Source organism: Nilaparvata lugens, chromosome 1 (genome assembly GCF_014356525.2).
Source record: "Nilaparvata lugens isolate BPH chromosome 1, ASM1435652v1, whole genome shotgun sequence".
Lineage (NCBI taxonomy): Eukaryota > Metazoa > Arthropoda > Insecta > Hemiptera > Delphacidae > Nilaparvata > Nilaparvata lugens.
In genome coordinates this window covers 97,652,778-97,674,143 of record NC_052504.1, presented here as the reverse complement: position 1 = coordinate 97,674,143, position 21,366 = coordinate 97,652,778, and the positions used below count along the sequence as shown (strand labels likewise).

At 36.6% G+C, this 21,366-nt stretch overlaps 2 protein-coding genes across 2 annotated transcripts in view; one reads left to right on the top strand and one right to left on the bottom strand.

The window, feature by feature from the left end:
* Positions 1–21,366, bottom strand: part of LOC111052250 (tachykinin-like peptides receptor 86C) — a 282,428-nt gene that overhangs the window by 2,966 nt on the left and 258,096 nt on the right. The window contains 2 exon segments of the mRNA XM_039419715.1: positions 806–909; positions 7,538–7,734. Of these exon segments, the coding sequence (XP_039275649.1) occupies positions 806–909; positions 7,538–7,734 (301 nt within the window).
* Positions 15,030–18,713, top strand: LOC120349472. The gene is made up of 4 exons (XM_039419717.1): positions 15,030–15,093; positions 16,412–16,568; positions 17,403–17,648; positions 18,241–18,713. Exons 2-4 carry the CDS (start codon positions 16,493–16,495, stop codon positions 18,345–18,347), a joined length of 429 nt encoding a protein of 142 aa, XP_039275651.1. The 5' UTR covers positions 15,030–15,093; positions 16,412–16,492; the 3' UTR covers positions 18,348–18,713.

The following is a 21,366-nucleotide window of genomic DNA, read 5'->3' as shown; positions in this document are numbered from 1 at the left end:
AGGAATGAATTTGAATTTGAAGGAATTCTAATTTTGATAATGTACTTATTGTATGAATGGATGAGTTATAACATGAATGTCAGTTTAAAAGTAAACACCTTTACAAAAATGATAGTTGACTTCAAATATAATGAACCAGAATCGCCATGCACCTTGACAAGGTTGTTTCTTGAAATATATTGATGTTCAAACACTCCCCTTATATGGGCTACTTTTGTAGAAATTAATAAAAATAATATAAAAACCTTAAAATTTTAACCTTAAAATCTTTGTATTTCAAAGTTTTTAATAATAAAGGGCACTACAAGGTTTTTCATTGTTTTTATAAATTGATGATGAAATAACATTGGATAATTTCCATATTTGAAATCCCTTCAAGCAAATATGTATTCTTCCTGACTATTGATTGATTAATAAAAACCTTAAAATTTTAACCTTAAAATCTTTGTATTTCAAAGTTTTTAATAATAATGGGCACTACAAGGTTTTTTATTGTTTTTATTAATTGATGATGAAATAACATTGGATAATTTCCATATTTTAAATTCCCTCAAGCAAATATGTATTCTTCCTGACTATTTATTTGATATCATTTCGATAGTGCAGACAAATAATACTATCCGTTATTTTGTTGATGATATGATATGAATAACGGTTGATTAAGTTAAATTCCATAATTGGAATTGAGGAAGGATGTATTTTTCCTGACTATTGATTTGATATCATTTCGATGGCACAGGCCAATATTACTATCCGTTATTTTGATGATGAATGTTTGATGGAGTAAAGTGGACGGTTTTATTACCTGATCGTGACCTGGAGATACAGTCAGCATTGGTGAGCTCCAAGTCATGTGGATATTGGTTGGAACAGCATCGGCAGAGAGCATATTTGAAGTAGACTCTGAACCTGTGGACACAATAATGTCATATTATATCAATCAGGTCAGAATCATATTTGATCAAGCCCACATAGCGATGGTGCAATAGTTCAAATTTTGTCAATGAATGCCTGGTTTCTTAGTCGTTCGTTGAACCGGTTGTCAACAATTCAATATATTTCACTTTTTTGTTATTGGAAAGAACGACTAGCACTGAAATTCATTAAATAATGAATTTATTCACTCACTGTTCAGATCAGGGAAATTTAAGGCTGTTCAGTGCACCATTTTATTTTTATTTAAATTGGATAATCTTTTTCAATATAATTGTTAAGATCATTATAAGAGTGAGAAAAAGTGGCAATTGAAATTTTTAAGTGGTCTAATAAGCGAGTTATGGGTTGTTGGAGTGCTAAATTCCGTTTTCTTCCCAGATCATAAACGGTTTCAAATTTTCCATTGGAGTTTTTTTTTTTAATACATTCAGTATATCATTGGCTTTGTTCTAATCAAAGACCTTAAAGATGCATAGACTCACATGCAGCGCTAGTGTCGTACTTGGAATTGAAATCGGCCATTGAGGGGGCAACCTATAAGATTATTACATACCAATGCCTTTGTAATCTATAATATTACAAATATATAGATATAATATCTCGTGCTAAAATACCTTCAATTTCAAGTAAGAGCTATCATTGGGAAGACATAGGCATTGTGGGTCTATATCTCTTTAAAAGGTCTTTGGTTGTAATATGCGTTTTCGCGATTCATGCCAAAATAAACAAGTTATCGAATTTACAAAAAAATGTTACTTTTTTATTTATGAACGATATGGGGAATAAAATGTTTTAGTTTGGAGAGATTCATTTTTTGAATTTTTAACAAATGTTCTAATAATATAGTCGAAACCGTTTATGATCTGGGAAGAAAACGTAATCTGGAAAGTTAGCACTTCAACAACCCATAACTCGCTTATTAGACCACTTGAAAATTCCAGTCGCCACTTTTTCTCACTCTTATAATGATCTTATCAATTACATTGAAAAAGATTATCCAATTTAAATAATAAAAGAGTGTACCAAACAGCCTTAAAAGGAATCATCGACAGTCATACACTGTCATTGAAAATAATCCTTGCTGAAAGTAAGAGATAAGCAAAACGGATTTAAAAACGGACCCTTTTCTAGACAACCGGCTTTCTGCTGAAGGCGGAGGTGGCTTTCCCTGGAGGGGAAGGGGATGATGCCAAAGTGGTGGACGACAAGCAGCTGATGTTCTACGCCACGCAACAGAAGCATAACAGAAGCTGAAAAGATTTCCAGTGCACTAAAAACTCCCACGCAGTGAGATAACTTCTATGCTCTGAGCACGTTGTTTTCAAAAGCAGAATATGAAAAATAATGGATACAGTATAAATCTTTCTCGCATGGGACTACCCAATTTTCAAGCAAGATGACGTATTAAGTAACCTTACAACAATTCCAATTACTCTCCTAGCAGAGTATGAATGTATTACAACCTGTAATGGAACTACAGAATGCTAGGGACCATTTTTTCAATTTTCAAGACATATCAAAGTAACCTTACAACGATCTCATTCCTCTACAATTACTCTTTTGACAGATCATGCATGCATAACAACCTGTGATGGAAATACAGGATTTAAACTTCCATGTAACTGCTCACAATCTGGGAACTCATTCTTCATCAAGTAACCTTTTGGCAGATTATCCTTGCCTCCATACCTCCATACCTCCATACCTCCATACCTCCATACCTCCATACCTCCATACCTCCATATGCTCAGAAGCATTTTGTCGTTTCTATAGAAGGAACCAGACGACCTGATATTGTCCCATCACTGTCACAAGCAGTCTAGAAACCCAGGCATTGTTGACGATATTAGCAATTGCCAACGTGATAAGCGTGCACCTCAACTTACTGTTGATCTTTGTGCAAAGTTGAACATCGAGAACGTTCTGAAGAGGTTATATCCCCTCTAACCGACTAGTGAGTTCACTTCAAACTGTCATTATTACTGTGAATATTACTATCGCTTTCCATCCACCTAATGCTGACAGGGTCTCACTAGAGCACGTGACTGAGAGCATCGTTAATTTTGCGCTTATCGTTTTATAATATCTTTCAGCCAATTTCCATGCTACTCATAACTTGGTTTCAAGTACGTAGTCCCCAGAGATGTTCAACATCCCGCTATCCTTTTTCCAATACACATAACTATGTACGATGAATAATACTTTTAAAAAATATCTTTCTTTCCTTCTATCGTTCTATCCCAGAGTCATTCTCTCCTTTACCCTATACTTCCTTATAATCTGTGAATATAGTCCGGTCGCAAATGTCATGAATCTCCGTCAAGATCTTATCTACCTATATAATTATTTTACTTTATCAATTTTCTGTTTTTTTCCTCTTTAATATTCATATTGATTAAAACTTTTACAATATTCCCATTAATAAATAAATCCTTAGTTTAAATAACGAAATTAACGTTTTGGTAGAGAGTTAGTGGGGAGGATATTTTTAATATTCTTACCGAAGAATGGACATTGATATGTCCAAAGCTCCGCCAATTTATGTAGATGCATAACAATATGATTATTATCTATAGTTATTATATTACAAATTGCTTTTTCATATCATATACAGTTCAATAATTATTTTCTTAGTCTATATTATGTAAATTCATCTATAATTTTGCTGTATTGTGAGCTATTGTATATGAGTGTATAAGCCAGTATATATTGTAATCTACATAAATAAAATACTCAATCAATCAAGGCACTCCGTCATTTTTGGGTAACAGCCGTGGAAGATGTTTCAATTTCATCATTAGGTCTAGCATAATAAAGATCGTGATGATAAGGCACTCCGTCATTTTGCGTAACAGACGTGGAAGATGTCTCAATTTCATCATTAGGGCTAGCATAATAAAGATCGTGATGATGATAAGTCGAAATCACAGGCAAATATCGAATTGGTTTTACTACCAAAGTGTTCAGAATTAACCAAACTATGATGTTTGAGAGAATCGACTTACTTTGACCACACTTTTCATGTTTTATTCAACTTCAAAAACTTGAAACATATATTTTTCGGGGACAATATTTCACTTTCCACCCTGTAAATGTATTAGCAGTAGACATACACTAGTGTTATTGATACCGTGTTTTAGAATATTTCCAAAGCTTTAAAATGACATCCAGTTGGAGGCTGTAAGTCCATATTCCACGGCTGTAGCATCATTGGAAGAAGATTTTCTCTCTACTGCTTGCAGTGAAAAACATGCTTTTTCTATCAAATGCCAATCCCAACAATATTATTAGAAAACCGTGTAAATCATGACTCCTTGAAGATACAGACTTGAGAATGGTATCAATCTCTTTGTAATGATGTGTAGAAAGAGATTATCTGAGATGGCAATCCCAAAAATGTTTGTCATTGTAAAAAAAAAACAACATGGCGGCAAAAATATGTCGATTTTCAAGAAATCGTCTGTAATTCTAATGATGTTGAGGATATCGGATCAATTCAGCCATGTGGAAGCTCCAAAATAATCAAACTACAATATCCGAAAGATTCATCTATTTCCAAAGACTTTTACTATGGTGAATATAACTTCATACTCTTGAAATCAGATTTTTTTTAGAAACAAAATTTTATTTTTCACCCTGTAAATATATTCAGAGTTAACAAACACCAATAATATTGGCACAGTGTTGTAGAATATTTCTTATGCTTCAAGATTTTTTAGAAACAAAATTTGTTTATCACCCTGGAAATATATTCAGAGTAAACAAACACTAATAATATTGGCACAGTGTTGTAGAATATTTCTAAAGCTTCAAAATGACATCTAGTTGAAGGCTGTAAGTCCATCTTCTACGGCTGGAGCGTTATTGGAAAAAGATAAAAAACTACTGTTTGCAGCGGAAAACACCATTTCTCCACCATATGCCAAACCTGAACAACTAGAAAACCATGTAACTCATGACCCCTTGAAGGTACAGACTTGAAAATGGTATCAATCTAACGAAGAAATTAAGACATCTTCCACAGCTGTTACCCAAAAATGACCACGGAATGACATTTGCACCCGGACTAATACTAGAACATTCAAATGTTGGTTTTCTTCAAATAATGTCCTCCATGACCATAACTATACTAAAAATGTTATATGGAGTCAATATTTCCAATACATATAAGCAAAATGTCTTGCTCAGACAGGAATAAACACTTCTGGGGCGATTATTGAAATTCATTAGTCGAGCGACTCGGCGAGAGTTTAACATTAGTCGAGCGACTCGGCGAGGGTGAAACATTCGACGAGTGACTCGGCGAGGTTTAAACATTCGACGAGCGACTCGGTGAAAGTGTAACATTCGGCGAGAATGTAGTGAATGCATGGAACCTTAAGCAAAGTGAAACCAAAGATGATAATACTAGTCTCTATTTCTTTCTAGTTTTACTTTCCTTGCCCTTTTATCATAGGTAAGAAAAGTATTGCTTTCCGAAAAAAAGGTACCCCAATTTCTAAATTTCTATACGTTTAAAGGTCCCCTGAGTCCAAAAAAGTGGTTACCTCGAGTATTGTCTGTGTGTGTGTGTGTGTGTATGTATATGTGTGTGTGTGTGTGTGTGTGTGTGTGTGTGTGTGTGTTGTGTGTGTGTGTGTTGTGTGTGTGTGTGTGGTGGTGTGTGTGTGTGTGTGTGTGTGTTGTGTGTGTGTGTGTGTGTGTGTGTGTGTGTGTGTGTGTGTGTGTGTGTGTGTGTTGTGTGTGTGTGTGTGTGTGTGTGGTGTGTGTGTGTGTGTGTGTGTGTGTGTGTGGTGTGTGTGTGGTGTGTGTGTGTGTGTGTGTGTGTGTGTGGTGTGTGGTGTGTGTGTGGTGTGTGTGTGTGTGTGTGTGTGGTGTGTGTGTGTGTGTGTGTGTGTGTGTGGTGTGTGTGGTGTGTGTGTGTGTGTGTGTGTGTGTGTGGTGTGTGGTGTGTGTGTGTGTGTGTGTGTGTGTGTGTGTGTGTGTGTGTGTGTGTGTGTGTGTGTGTGTGTGTGTGGTGTGTGTGTGTGTGGTGTGTGTGTGTGTGTGTGTATGTGCGTCTGTGTACACGATATCTCGTCTCCCAATCAATGGAACTACTTGAAATTGGAACTTAAGGTTACTAACATACACTATAAGTATGCGACATGAACAATTTCAATGGCGACTAAAATGGCGAAAATGTTGTCTAGAACAGGGTTTTTCGCGATTTCTCTCGAAAACGGCTTCAACGATTTTGATCAAATGTATACCTATAATAGTCATCAACTGCCACAAGCCCCATTTCTGTAAAAATTTCAGGAGCTTTGCCCCATCTATGCAAGCTTTGATTTTAGATTCCCAATTATCAGTCTTCAGATAAAATTTAAACAAAAAATTTCAAGTGGAAAGGATTGAGCATGAAAATCTCTACAATTAATGTTTTGTGACATTTTCACCTAAAAATGGAAATAAGCTCGAAATTGGAGAAAATGTGATTATTCAATTATTGCAAACTGTTGGTAACTGTTGATTCTATTAAATCATTCACTATGAAGAGATAGCAGACCTCGTGTGTCTCCAGCGTTATTGTCCTGTCACCAGCTGGCTCAGATCTTAGGATAGTATATACTTGAGATGCGCGTGAACACTAGCGTCAGGTGATCAACGGCGAGGAGAGTTAGTTGTGTGAGTGCGCCACACCAGATGTTTTATTTTGCCAACGTTAGTAGACAGAAGGTTGATCACTCACTGGTCTAAGATTCGAAGTGGTGGGGGGAATGCCAGCGTGACGTCACATGTAGTAAAAAAGTGATAGAGTAACCACACTGAGCATACAGTTTATTCACTGTATCTTCAAATACATCGTCGTTTAATCCCCTCAAGATTGACCTAGAACTTGAAAATTCTCCATACTTATAGCGAATTAATCACCGATTCTAATGATGTTGTTTAATATTTCAAGTTCATTCAACTTGTATGAATAGAATGAAGATGAAAGTTTTTCAAGAATCTAAACACGTGACACGAAAAAGTTAATAAGCTGGAAAAGCGTTAGTTGACAACGTTATACTATTATAATTTCAGATTAATCCATAAAAAATCTCGATGAACCAATGCATTGCAATAAAACAATAAACCGATCCCGATAAATCCAACGAATTTCATTCATATAAATGCACTGAACACAATATGCTGGTATCAAGTACATGTTCTACGAGAATCAAAATATCTCATCCCCGAAATTCACAAGCTGATGTATAGCCAAACTACAAAATATAAACACGACCTAGAAGATGAAGAAACCTTAAGGGTTTGAAAGGGAAGGTTAGGAGGTGGGTTTTTTGCTTTTATATTGCAAAATGCTTTTATTATTCAAATGCTTTGATAATTATTGTAAAGCAGAAACAGAAAGCTTGCATGTCAGAAAATGTTTGTGTTATATAATTTGACTATAGGTCACCGTATGATTTTCAAGAATGTGATATTCTGCCTACTCTGTACTACAGCCTACATCACGGCTGCAGTTCCCCCACTCCAATTGCATTTCAACTAAAATACTATAGATGAGTGACCAACCTTCTGTCTACTAACTTTGTTATTTTGCTACGTTGAAACTGACCTGTTGTTCATCCAGAAGTATATGATTGGGTTGACCATGGCATGAGACATGGCGAGCCAGTAGAAGCCCAAATAGAGATGCTGCACGTATTTGCTCTCAGTGACCGACTTGTCGTGGTAGGCGTAGATGAAGTAGCCGTGGTAGGGCAGCCAGCAGAGTGCGAAAATTGTGATCACTATGCTGAACATCCGTACAACCTGTCAACACAAAAACGAAAATGATCAATGATAGAATTGACAAATGGTTGATTAATGAATAAGAGATGATTGATTGAATTTCTCCAGAATTGCAAAGACACCGTTTTATTTCTTTTACATCCACATTCATTAGACTTATACACAGGACTGCAATTAGAATACGAAACTGCAGTTGCTGAATTGGCGGGAATCACAGAGAATTGCGCGCGTGAAGTCAGAGAAAACACATCCGTAGCAATAGCTGCAGCCGACTTTTGCGTGATTACGTCATCGCGCATCCCGCATCACGCAGTGACGCTGCGTGGTTCAGAGAAAACCTAGGCTCAAGGTGCGTACAGACTTGAGCGCCACGAACACGCTCATTCCTATTTAAATATTCAATTATTGCTGAGGGTGATGCCCACTTGATCTGTAGGCTTGTGCATGGATTATGAGGTGGATGATAATAAGAGATGAATAGACCTACAGATGAATAGACCTATTCGTGACTTAAGCGCCACGGACACGCGCTTTCCTATTCCCATTTTTCATTTTTGCTGAGGGTGATGCCCACTGATCTGTAGGCTTGTGCATAGATGATGAGGTGAATGATAATAAGAGATGAATAGACCTACAGTATTTCATGTGGGTCACGAGCCACCAGGAAGCGATTTTACAACTCGTGAATCATAATATTCAGAGGAGTTGGCTCAAGCACCCACAATTCCAACGGGAGTAGCTGGAAGTATTTGAGTAGATAAGTAATATTTCATGATATTCTCATTATATATCTATGATTTTTACAGAAATAGTGAAATTCATATACTATTAACATAGCTTCAGCTGGAAGAAAGCGAAATGCGCGTGTTTGTGGCACATAAGCCTGTACGTATCTTAAGGAACTTGAAGGAGAAGAATATTTTGTTCAAGCCATTAAGTCCCACTATGAGATTTTAGATCATGAAGATCTGACGGAGAACAAAATCATAAAAGTGCAATTTAAACACATTGTGACTTGCATGTAGCTGCTCATACTGAACGCAACCAGCAGTGTAAGTTTTTCTATTGTTCTTTCCAGATTTTTTTCTCATCTGCACGTTTGGTCATGCATAACCAAGCGTGCACTTGCACAACATATACGCATCCAATGTTATCACACACTTTGAATGCTGTTTTTGGTGAGATATAGTGTTATTTTTCCATAATAAGACACCAGGGGCCGGTTTCCGAGATCGGGATTTTGCTAAGTCCTAGACTTTAAACAGCTGGAGTCGGAAAATTGGTTTTCCGAAACGGGGCGTAGTCGCAGTCATTGTCATAGTCACGTTTGAATTGAATTTGGAAGAACTAGAAAATTGAAAACAAAATAATATAAAGAGAAAATAGTGTAAAGTTTCAGCTATTTTGAATTATTTAGGAATGTCTAATTTCGTCATGGAAAAACGTTTCCAAAAGAACTAGAAAATTGAAAACAAAATAATATGAAGAGAAAATAGTGTAAAGCTTCAGGTATTTTTAATTATTTAGGAATGTCTAATTTCGTCAAGGAGAAACGTTTCCAATTATAGAAATGAGAAAACAATAACTACTCTTATGAAAGCTGCGACTACGCCCCGTTTTGGAAAGCCAATTCTCTTCAGCTGTTTGAAGTCTAGGACTTAGCGAAGTCCCGAGCTCGGAAACCGGCCCTAAAATTTTCAGAAATAAAAAAATAAATCTAAGTTCACTTTCGTGAAATTGTTTACTCATAACTTGTTTCAACTATGATGCCTTTATCAAGTGATTTATTAGTTCATTTCTATTCAAAAGTAGCCCTAACAAAAAAAGACAACTAGATTTTTTTTAAATATCACGAACACATTCATAACTTTAAAATAAAAATCTCTTAACATACAATTCCAAGTTTTGAATTGTCACACTGAAGAGTACATCATAGGTGTTGAAACATGATTTTAACGTTTTAATTAATTTGAGATATTTGTAGACAATAGTCATAATGTTTCATTATGATCACACACTATAGTGAGGTTCACGTTATAATGGAAGTGTTTGATTAGCAATGGCATTGCTATCATTTATCATTTATTCGTGGACATAATCACAAATCATATAAATATGATTAGGAAGGAACAACAGGCTTGGCCCAAATCTATTCCATTCCCAAATTTTGATGAATTAATAAAATGTCCAAAAAATAGGTTATGTTTCTACTGTAAAAGATTCTAGTTCAATTTTCGTCCAAAAAATAATTAAATGATCCTTGTCTATCATTCGATAAAGCAGATAGCAGATAGGCTCTTCTTCCCGCTTTGCTCTGTTGCCAGATCGTCTTTTAGCAATGTGAAATTGATAATTGATCAATTAACAAAATATTAACACGAAATGACACATCTTATTGAGACATCTAATATTAACACATCTTTAATAAGATGAAATTTACATCTTAATCATGAAAATTCATTATGAAATTATTGAAAAATATAATTTCCTGCTTAATAAAATAATTATTGATTATTTTAAAACTGGAACGAACATTAATATTACATCAATAAACCTGTATCAGCTACCGTCTATAGAAGGCATTGACAAGATAGAGGATCGACAACGTTTCTCTCCTATATTTATCCACTGCCATTATAAAATGGACCTCACTATAGTGTGTGATCATAATGAAACATTAGAATATTGTCTACAAATATCTCGAATTACAAACGTTACAAACATGTTCAAAGAGAAACGAACAATGAAGTTTGTGAATAATATTTTACATGTCACACAACAAACAAAAGAGACAAACAAGAGAAAACAAAAACAGTGAAAGTGTGTGATCATAATAAAACATTAGAATATTGTCTACAAATATCTCGAATTGATTAGAACGTTACAAACATGTTCAAAGAAGAACGAACAATGAAGTTTGTGAATAATATTTTACATGTCACACAACAAACAAAAGAGACAAACAAGAGAAAACAAAAACAGTGAAATCTTCGATAAAATTTGCAGTGTCACCAGCGTCCTCTGTATTGTTTCAGTAATTTCCAATTTTCAATGAATTGTGGAGAAGTGTTACTCGAATTTATGGGGAATTCCCTATGTTGGCTGCCCCCGTGAAATATGAAAGGGCCATTTATTTTCACAGCTTGAATACGTTCAGCGTCTTTCTGCCGAAGCGGTATTTTCATTGATTGAGGAGGTGGAGGAGGAAACCGACAATTTATCGGTGGCATGCAGGAGGCGAGAGAGAGAGAGAGTGATAGAATGAGCAAGGCGCTATTTGGTGATAAAGCGTCGTCAGCTGGAGGCTAGCAAGAATAAGATTTTGCATTGCTTGACACTTTGACAGATGGTGCAGTATCTATCCTTTCCCGGGTCAACAAATGTTTTCAATTCTCTTCCCAATTGCATCGCCGAGGTGGAAGCGGCCATATTGAAAGACAATATTATTATCTTGTCATTCCGAGTGAATTGTGATGAGTTGCCTGCACTGACATTCGGAGCTAGAGTTTCAACTTTGTAATCACCTTTCGTGCTGAATTGTTTCCCTCTTTCTACGCCAGCATTTTGCGAATAAAGACGATTTTGCCATTTCATTCAACGATGAATGAATCATTTGATTTGACATCGAGCTGTTTCATGCAAACTTTTTAATTTAGGATAATAATGGAGTTGGTCTTTTCCAGAGAGAATGCATACTATACTCTGGTCATTTCATCTATATATTGTAAAGCGTGATTTTACTCGCCTCACATATGTAGAGAGATTTGCCAAATCATGTAGTGCTGAATCTAAATGCCTCACGTTGGGCCGGCAAATCATGTGGTGCGTTTTTTTTTTTAACGGCTTCACATGTAGGGTGAATCTTGTACTGAGTCAATGGTGTAGATGCTATAAATTTTGCAATGCATGTGTGGACGCTGAGTGAACACCAGACTGATTGATTCACTACAAGATTCATACAATTGTCGGAATCGCGGGAGGCCTAAACGCTCGCTCACCCTTGATTCTTCTAATGACAGATTGTATAATGATGAAATTTTTATAAGTAGTGTAGCGGACGCTAAACACTGAATACGGATACCTTAAAATTATTACCTGTGAAGAATGAGCATACAAAATCATACAGGTCGAGCAAAAATCCCGATGTAGCTAATTTACGGGACTGCGTCTCTAATAAGTTCTGAAGGATTAAAAATACGGTATTTGAACCAAATATCGTTCAGAATATACTTCGAGAACAGAGTCTTGTCGGGTTTTAAGCTCTATTGTAGGAATTTATATGATCTATGGCTGCCTCTGCTGTACAATTGATGCATTCGTTCCTAAGTCGAGGTAGGTAACAGATAAAAGCTGATGTATGAGCAGGTAAGGACAAAGAATAAATATCTCGATCTGACCCCACTCGCTACATCCACTTAGACCTGTTCCAATATCCAGCTTGATTCAATTATTCCAATGATCGTATTTGATCGGTTCTTGATGATATAGAACGTATCAGACACATAATTGACAGGCTTAAGAATAATCGAACTCAGAAAGCGAATTAACAAAACTGAAATATATTATAATAAAATATGTAATCATACAGTGCAGATTCAGAATTTGATTTACAGGTTGATAATAATTTAGCATTAACAAAAGGAGTTAAAAATGTTCTTGTGCTTGCATGATACCATGCGTGATTCGACAGAATTTTACAATTGATAAAATCTAACAGTTTGAAAAAATAGTGAAAAAATGAATTATAGAAAATATTTTTTAAAATGTTCGGGGTCGTGGTTCAGGCAGCGGAGGATAGTTAATCAACTACAAATTCTTATAAATTTAATATGAATAAATTCTAGACTCTTAAATGCTAAAGCGCTTGTCGGCGTGGCCAATAATTTAACGAAGAAAAATTTATGTTTTTCTGCACTGAAATATTTTCGAAGCGTAGATTGGGGCCCCTTTTAAAACTTATAACTCACGTGAATTTCCTCGGCGGTCGTGGTTTTCTTCTTTAGATCAAAAATCGTTTGATCGGCGGCAATCCAGGCTTCAGTTTCAGCACGTGGGGAATTTTAATTTAAATATCTCCTTCACCGAATTAATTAAGGGATAATTTACTTTAAGCTTTTAAATTTATCGATTGATGAAAACAGAAATTTACAAATAACAAATAAATTGGCCTAAAATATCGGCTCACAAATAGAACATTTAAAATCGAACAAGAAATTTTCACAAATAGGTCTTTGGTAACTATAAAAAGAGATCTACACGGTAAGGATTTCAAAAGGGAAGTGCTGCTCTTTTCTCTAAGCTTTTAGGCTAGACCTTGCTTCTCAGAATCTCAATGTAATAATTTGCATAAAAATTTGCCATTGGTAGAACGCTTGTGACGTAAACATGACGTCAGTGGCAAGCAGTAGAATATAATTCTTTTAATTACAATAATGATTCAATTTAGGTAATCCTTAAAACTGCTTAATCTTATAGACATAGTTCCTCTCATACAATGTACATGTGCTAGTGTAACTGATAAGGCAGGGTTGGTGTCTGATAATAGATTAACATGTGTTGCTTTCAAACGATCACCGTCTTGGTGCTATTTCTATGCACTGTGATTGGCTTAGACCTGCCAAAGAGATTTAATTACCATGTGGTTCAGTTGAATTAAGTCGTTAATGAATTAATACTCTTGTACAATTTTTATTAGGTTTGAGATTGTTATAAATAATTTCTGCCATTTTATCAATAATATAATTTCATGCTATGACCTATTTAGTTACAATAAGACCTGACATATAATATAATTTCTTAAATAATAAATAATTCCAACGATAACACATACATTTTATTTTTTTATTTGAAATTCTTGATCCTTTATGGATAGTTTTGATTTTTAGAGATGGTATTATATCTTACGTGAAGCCAGCGTGACATTTGACGATACTTCGAATCAGTCAGCTGCGTTCGAACTGTTTTTAAAAACATCTGATCGATAGTAAACAGAGTGTAACCTCAAAATCAGTGAGCGATTCATAAATAATTTGTGCTTTATTTGCAAAATAATTATAATTTTATTGAATAATTTTCCTAGAAAAATATTCAGTACAGAACGGTACTCTTATCAATATACAGTTATTGATAAGTAAGCTTTATCGCTCGGTCGCTAACTATTCCTTTAGCAAATTCTTTCATTTTAAAAGGTAATCACAATTTTTCTCTCTTTTCATGAGATCTATTTGAAAGATTCATCACACAAAAGCCCCCAGGATATTTTAAATAGGTAATTGGGAGACGAGTCGAAACAATGACTATTTGAAAAATCCGATATTGTGATGAATACACTATTTCATCTCCTTACTTCTACGAAAACTCAACACTTAACACTAAAAACAATATATCGTGCACTTTTGGCTACGAGAAAATAAATAATTGATTGTTCCTTTCATTGGATACAATCGAAATACAATAATTAATGAGGTCTCTTTGGATCCTTCATTAAAACAACTCCACAACTTCCATTCACGGGTGGCTTATGAGCAGACCCATAACTATAACAAATATACAAAATTTCACATATTACTTCTTAAGATTTGAATAGTATTTGCAACAAATATAGACTTTCATCATTTTTTCATAGTTATTACAGGTTTCGACTCTTTATTTGGCTTTTACATAAATTGGGTGAGAGTGTGATTTTACTTCGGTGACTTGACAATCGTCTACCGTTTGACTCGAGCAATTTCTTATTTGCGCTTAGTACGTTGCGTACAAACAGGGTTACACTTGAAATGGCTTTCTTGATTTTTATCAATGTTGGTTACAAATATTAAGTCCTTAAGATTATATTTATCAATTTGAATTACAATTCATGATCTTTTGATGCAACAGTAATAAATTTCACATTTGAAGGTAAGAATTTCATTTTCTTTTTAGCTTTTTTAGCAATACATTTATATGACATAGAACATGCGCATTTCATGCAAATTAACATAAATATATATTTTTGGTTGCGTTTTTTTTTTTTTTTTTATTTATAATTCCACATTAAATAACAGGTTATAATAATTAAATAACGATATTGCTTTGATTCTATACATTGACTCTAGGATTTCGCACACATTGGTTGGTGGGACGAAGAAAATTATCGAACAGGCATTGGTTCTGAATAGATTTTTCTAGTGATTCTGTATTTCAAGGTTAGATTTACACATTTTTTTCAAATAAACTTTGTTTATTTTCTTTCCTCCTATTCACTACTAATTTCATGTTATTTCTAATTTATAATTTTTTTCCGTGGATACTATAATTCTTGTTTCTATTTTTCAGTTGTGCAGATGATACCAGGCGATTGTTTCGGTGATGACTCTGACACGAGGTGGATGGCTTGATCAGGTTGGTAAATTCTTAAAGTTGTTTTCAGTTTTATTTCTTGATTTAAAGTTGATTTCAATTTCTTCTTTTGAAGTGAATTGTTGTTTATTAGATGAGTTGAAATTGTTTATTGGTTAGGCTCTTCGGTAGGGTTTTACATTAATTACGTTTTCCCACCAGTGATTATTGGCGTTCTCGGAATCTTGAATCTTGACGGTGTTGTGTTGTGAAACGTCAGTCACTCGATGCGGTCCTGTGTAAAGATGGAAGAATTTTTTGGTTAACTTGCCTAGGGCATCTGAAGATTTATGTGCTTTTACCAGTACTTCATCTCCGACTTCATATTTGAATTTCTTTGTAGCCTTGTCATGGTATTTTTTCCTTTGTTTTGCGGATTTGTCTAACCTATTGCGAACCAGTTGGTATAAGTTTGGGTTAGGTTTATCCGGATTTGGAAACTTGATTAGGCTCTGAATAAATGATTCGTTTCTTGTGCCAAATATAATTTCGTGGGGAGTGTACCCGGTACTGTCACTTACACAGTTATTAATGCAGTGTTCTAGGAACGGTACATATTTGACCCATTGTTGATGACGGTGACTGCTATATGCCCTCATAAATCTTGAAATTTCTTTCATTTTTCTTTCCACTGGGTTTGCACTGGGAGTGTACGCCGAGACTCTTGACGTTTTAATGCCGGCTTGTTCTAAAATTTGTTTCCACTTGGCACTGCAAAAATAGGTTGCGTTGTCTGACAATATGCGCTGTGGTTTACCAACTTCATTGGTCCATCTTTCGGTGATGCATCTGGCTAATTTTTCACCAGTGATTTTACCAATAGGGAAGAACATTGTATATTTTGAGAACAAGCAGGTTAGGACAAAAATAAAGCGTTTTTGGTGTATAGACTGAGGTAGTGGCCCATAGATGTCAGCTGATATTAATTCAAGTGGTTGTGAGGGTAAGATAGGTATCATTTCTCCTGCTATGTGAAAACGGTTATGCTTTGTTTTTTGACAGATGTCGCAGGCTCTTATTAACTGTGTAACCTTTTTGTTCAATCCTTTGAAGTAACAACACGTTTTCAGGGCATGTATTGTTTTCTTTATACCAAAGTGACCAATTCGTTCATGTGTTTCCAAAATTACGTCCTTTTCTAGGGTGTGTGGTATGACTAGATGCCAAAAATCGGAGTTTTTATTAGCCTTATAAAACAAATGGTCGTTGAACACAGTGTAGCGTTGTAGATACTGGTGCTCTTCTACTGGAGGGTTGGATAACTTGCGAATGAGATCTGTGATTTTGTTGTCCATTGATTGTGCGCTTTTAAATTTTTCAGATGTGAGGAGTTCGGTGTGCAGGAGCGGCGATATATTGAAGGGTAACGGCACTGGTTGATCTTCGGCTACATAGCATTGGAATGTCGTCTCATTTGCATAGGTGTCACTTCCTTCTCTGGACAAGAAATCAGCAGTTTGATTTCGTTTACCTGGCAGGTGAGTGAGTTCTAGATCAAATTCTTGTAATAACAGAAACCATCTAGACAGTCGGTTGTTGGTTAACTTGGCTGTTTTGAAGAAAGTCAGGGCCTTATGGTCTGTGTTAACAAAAATCTTTTGGCCTAACAACAACGTTCTATATTTCTTGCATACTTCGACAATGCTTAGTAGTTCTTTTTCCGTGACTGTGTACTTCTTCTGGGCTGCATTCATAGTTTTGCTAAAAAATGCTATGACTCCTTTTTCTCCTTTCTCATCATATTGAAAAATTTCCGCACCTAAGGCGTAATCCGATGCGTCAACATTTATATGAAAAGGTTGGTTGAGATTTGGATGATTCAATATAACAGCTTTCAAAAAAGCATCCTTCAACTGGTTGAAAATTTCATCTTCCTTGAGCCCCCATATCCATGGTTTAGAGGATGATAAAACATGACTCAGTTGTGCCGTATAATGAGACATCTGTTGTTAAAGCGACGATAGAATTGTAGGAAACCAATAAAACGTTGAAGCTGTTTACGACTTGATGGAGATGGAAAGTTTTTTATAGCTGCTAATTTGTCAATGTCCTGCATGATACCTTTATCAGTTATGATGTGCCCGAGGTATTTGACTTTCTTGGCAAAAAATTCACATTTTGATAATTTTAACTTCATACCACATTTTATTAGTCTACCGAATACTACATCAAGGTGTTGAATATGCTCTGCCACACTCTGTGATGAAATAATTGCATCATCAACGTAAAGAGCACAAAAATCTGAAATGTCTTCACCAATTGATTGTCTTAGGCAGCGTATAAATATAGCCATTGCATTTCTGATCCCAAAGGCAAGTCGGGTGAACCTGAGATTTCGGCCGTTGAAGAGGAAGGACAGGTAATCTCGAGATTCTTCGGCCACTTGTACCTGCCAATATCCGGCGCTGAGGTCGACGGTGGAGTATATGGTCTTGCCATGGAACGTCTGCAACACCTGATCGATCTGGGCGGGAGCTTCACGGTCGTCGTCGAGAATCATGTTCAGCTGGCGGGCGTCGAGACAGAGTCGGGTGGAGCCGTCCTTCTTCGAAACGCAGGTAATAGGCAAACTATAATGCGATGTGGATGGTTCGATAATGCCTAGTCTTTCCATCCTATCTATTTCGGCAGCTGCTGCTTGACGGTGCGCAAAAGGGATGGGATAAGATTTTCTATAATACGACTCATGTGGTTTGACCTCTAATTTACACTGAAAATGATTTGCCAATCCCGGCTGTTCTGAAAATACTGCACGATTTTTTATGAACATTTCTTTCATGGATTGTTTGATTGCGAGCCCCCATTCAGAATTGTTATCAATCTCATTCAGTAACTTTTCCATCAGAATGTCAGTATCATCTGGTGTTTCATTTTCCAAGCTGTAGTCATCCACTGAATCATGACTCATCATTTCACTTTCTTCACCTTCTCTGTATTGCACCTTGTATTCTTTTTCAGGAATGTAGTCTTCAACCATGTGATATCTCACTACTCGTACGTCTCCCGCATTGGCCTTTAATATTATCTGAGTATTGATGCTAGTCCGATTGCTATTGTCGATTAATTGCAGTTCAAGATTTTTGAAATTTATATTTGAGTTATAATGGGCTAAGAAATCAGCACCAATAATAATGTGTGGTCCATTTGCAGGTAATACCAGGAAGGAGTATGGGAAGCACTTTCCTTCGACTTGGATCTCCAGGAGGCATTGTTTAGATATTCGGAGACGACGTCCTGGTGTGACACCTGATAGGTAGGTTGAGGTTAACGGTAATGTGGCTATTTCTGTTATGTTTTTCAGGCGGGAATAAGAATCATTCTGGATTAAGCTAACTTGTGATCCAGTATCTATGAGAGCTTTGAATTGTAGGCTGGCTATTTGTATGGTTATATAGGTTTGAAAATGTTCATGTATTTCTTGGATGCTGGAGTTTTCTTCTTCTAGCAAGGTTTCTCTGATGTTATTATATAGCGCGGTAAGACATGTAGGTTCTTTTCCTGTATCTGGAGCAGTGAGGTTGTCTAGATTTTCCATTTTATTCGTTTTTGCAGGTTGGGTGGGCTTAAACCGTATAGAGCGGCAACGACGGTAGATTCCTCTGAGTTTCGGTTGTTTACCTTGGATTATTTCGACTGGCGGGGTGACGGATCAGTATTTTTACTTGGCGGTTGTTCTTCTGCTAATTGATTATCATTTCTCTCCGTGTGTAGACAGGTGATGGACGACTGTGGCGGGTGATTTCCATATAGTCAGATTTTCTGCGGCGTTGATGACCCTTGTGTTTTCTCAGCCATATCCGATTTTCTTCCCTGATTTTCGTTGGGCGTCGTTTGATGCTGATTTGCGCTCGCATTTCCCATCCGGTTATAGTTGTTGTTCGGCTATGCGCGGCGTTGTTGGAGTATTGGTTACGGTGTTGGTTTATACGGTCTCGTCCGTCATGGTAGTACGCGTTTCTCCGGTTGTATCAGACTGCTGGTTGTGGTTCTGGAAATTCCTCCTACTTTCTGGTTGGTTTTCTTTATTTAGTCGCTGTTGAAAATTTGTGTTGCGATCCTGGTTATTTGCAGAATTAAGGGACGACGGGCGTTAGAAAAGGGAGAAGTATTTTGTTGGGGTTGATGATCTTGATGCGGATGCTCTTGTCGCACAGTGAAGTTGTAATCTTCGCGATGTACCGCTTGGATTTCATGGAGATGATTTTCCAATTCTTTGATGGTCTTAACATGACTAGTCGCTAGTGCCATCTGTACGGGGTAAGGCAGCTTCCGGATAATAATCTGAGTAAGTGCTAATTCGGCGAAAGGTGTGTCTAGTTGTGAATTTTGGTATCTGATGTTTGATACGAAGGCGGTGCATGTTTGGCCATTTCGAGGTGAATATTTGCAAGATACGATGTCAGATAGTATAACTCGCTGTCGATCTTGTCCCCAATATTGCTCTAGGAAAGCATCTATGAATTCGGACAGACTATTAAATTCGGCGGCACGTCCGTGAAGGAAAAGTAATGGTTCTCCAGACAACAGAGTAAATAATTTGAATTTCCATATGGGCCAGGGTGTGGGGGTAAGTTCTTGAACAGATCTCAGTTGTTTGACGAAGGGTTTTGGGGGCATAGACGCTGGAGTGTCATCAAAATGTCCCAGGTTTTGAAAAATTGTGGCGGTGTTGTACGACTCTGAGGGCGGTGACAGTTCTAGATTGGCTCGAGAGTGACTTGTGCGGGTTTCCATCTGAGTGATTCGGGTATCCGTCTGCTCAAATCTTTTTCGGACCTCGGCATCAACACTCTTCCTTTGCTCGGCGGCAGTATCACATCATCTATGCAGGTCGCTGTATTGTATAGCCAAGCTGTCCACCTGAGAGCTAATAGCAGTTTGCTTTTCATTCAGGGTGTTAACATGGCTCTTCAAATTTGTTATATTGGATGTAACTGGTTCAAGTTGCCCTTCTACTCGCCGTATAATGTCCTCGTGTTCATTTTGACATGCGGAGATGTGTTCGTTGACTTTGGCCTGCACATTCTGCGTTATCTGCTCTCCTGCTTTGGTGCAATGCTGTTTGGCTTGCTCAACTACTTTCTCTTTCAGAGTATCCATCTCCACGCGTATGTGTTCTTTTAAGGTGACCTCGACGTGACTACCTTCGCTTGCATATCTTGTGATATCTGATCCAATCGGTTATTTGTTCTGCAATGGATTTATCTAGACGCTCAGTTAATTTTTGATGGTTTTATCTGTGTCACGGAATGCTCATCCATCGCTGACTCAATTTCTCAAAACCCTGTTCATTTACCTTCTTGCTTCTTGAACTTCCCTTTTTAATTCTTCCTTTGTTTGTTTGTTTTCTTCTTTTAATTCTTCCTTTGTTTGATCGCTTTTTTCATTAAGTTTTTTATTTCTGCATTTGTTTTATTTATGCTTCATTGGTTTCCTTATTCTTTCAGGATGAGGGTCCAGTCAACGGCGGGAGTGGGTGCATGGTTATCGGTTAGCGCTGGTTTTTTATCCGAGCAACGGTGCGAGAAATGGGAGTTCCTGTTTCTGAGACGTCATCGACTGAGTGCTCTTCTGATGTTTCATCCTCCGGCTCTTGGGCTATCAACGTATCCTCCACCAGAATGCAGCTCTCCTCCACCTGCGTCGAGGATAAATCATCCAGTACATTGGGATGGAAATCGGCGGATGCGGCGGCAGATGCGGATGGCGGCGAACAATCGGGTGAGATGTCTTCGGTGTCCGACAGACTTGGATTGACCTGGTCGTTTCCTGCCATAGTTTGCGGAAAAATAGCGCAACGAAAGTGTGCAGTGAATAAACGTGAAAGTGTTGTGATATATAAAATAATTAATAAGAAATCCAATAGAAATTGTGATAGCTTCGTAGTGAGTGAAATACAGAAAAAGTGGTTTAGCAATGTGTTCAGTGATAAAATGAGTCAAGTTAGCAATATCGTTAACATAAAAATGACAGGACACACAGGATACACAGTGAACAATTATGCGGTAATACAGGTACGCCTCTTATAATTTATTATTATATTATATTAAATATCTTACTTTTATAATATCTTGCCGCAATTCAATATATAGGCTAGTGTTCTTTGCAAAATTTTATAAAAAGGGGCAGTGTTTTGTTGAATTATTCCGCAATATATCCGTGATTTAATTTTACTTCCCTCTTTATGTTTTAAAAACTTTTAAAAATGTAAATAACTTCAATCCTCTTTTCTGTAAATATTTATAAATTGTTTCAATATAGACCTAATATTCTTCA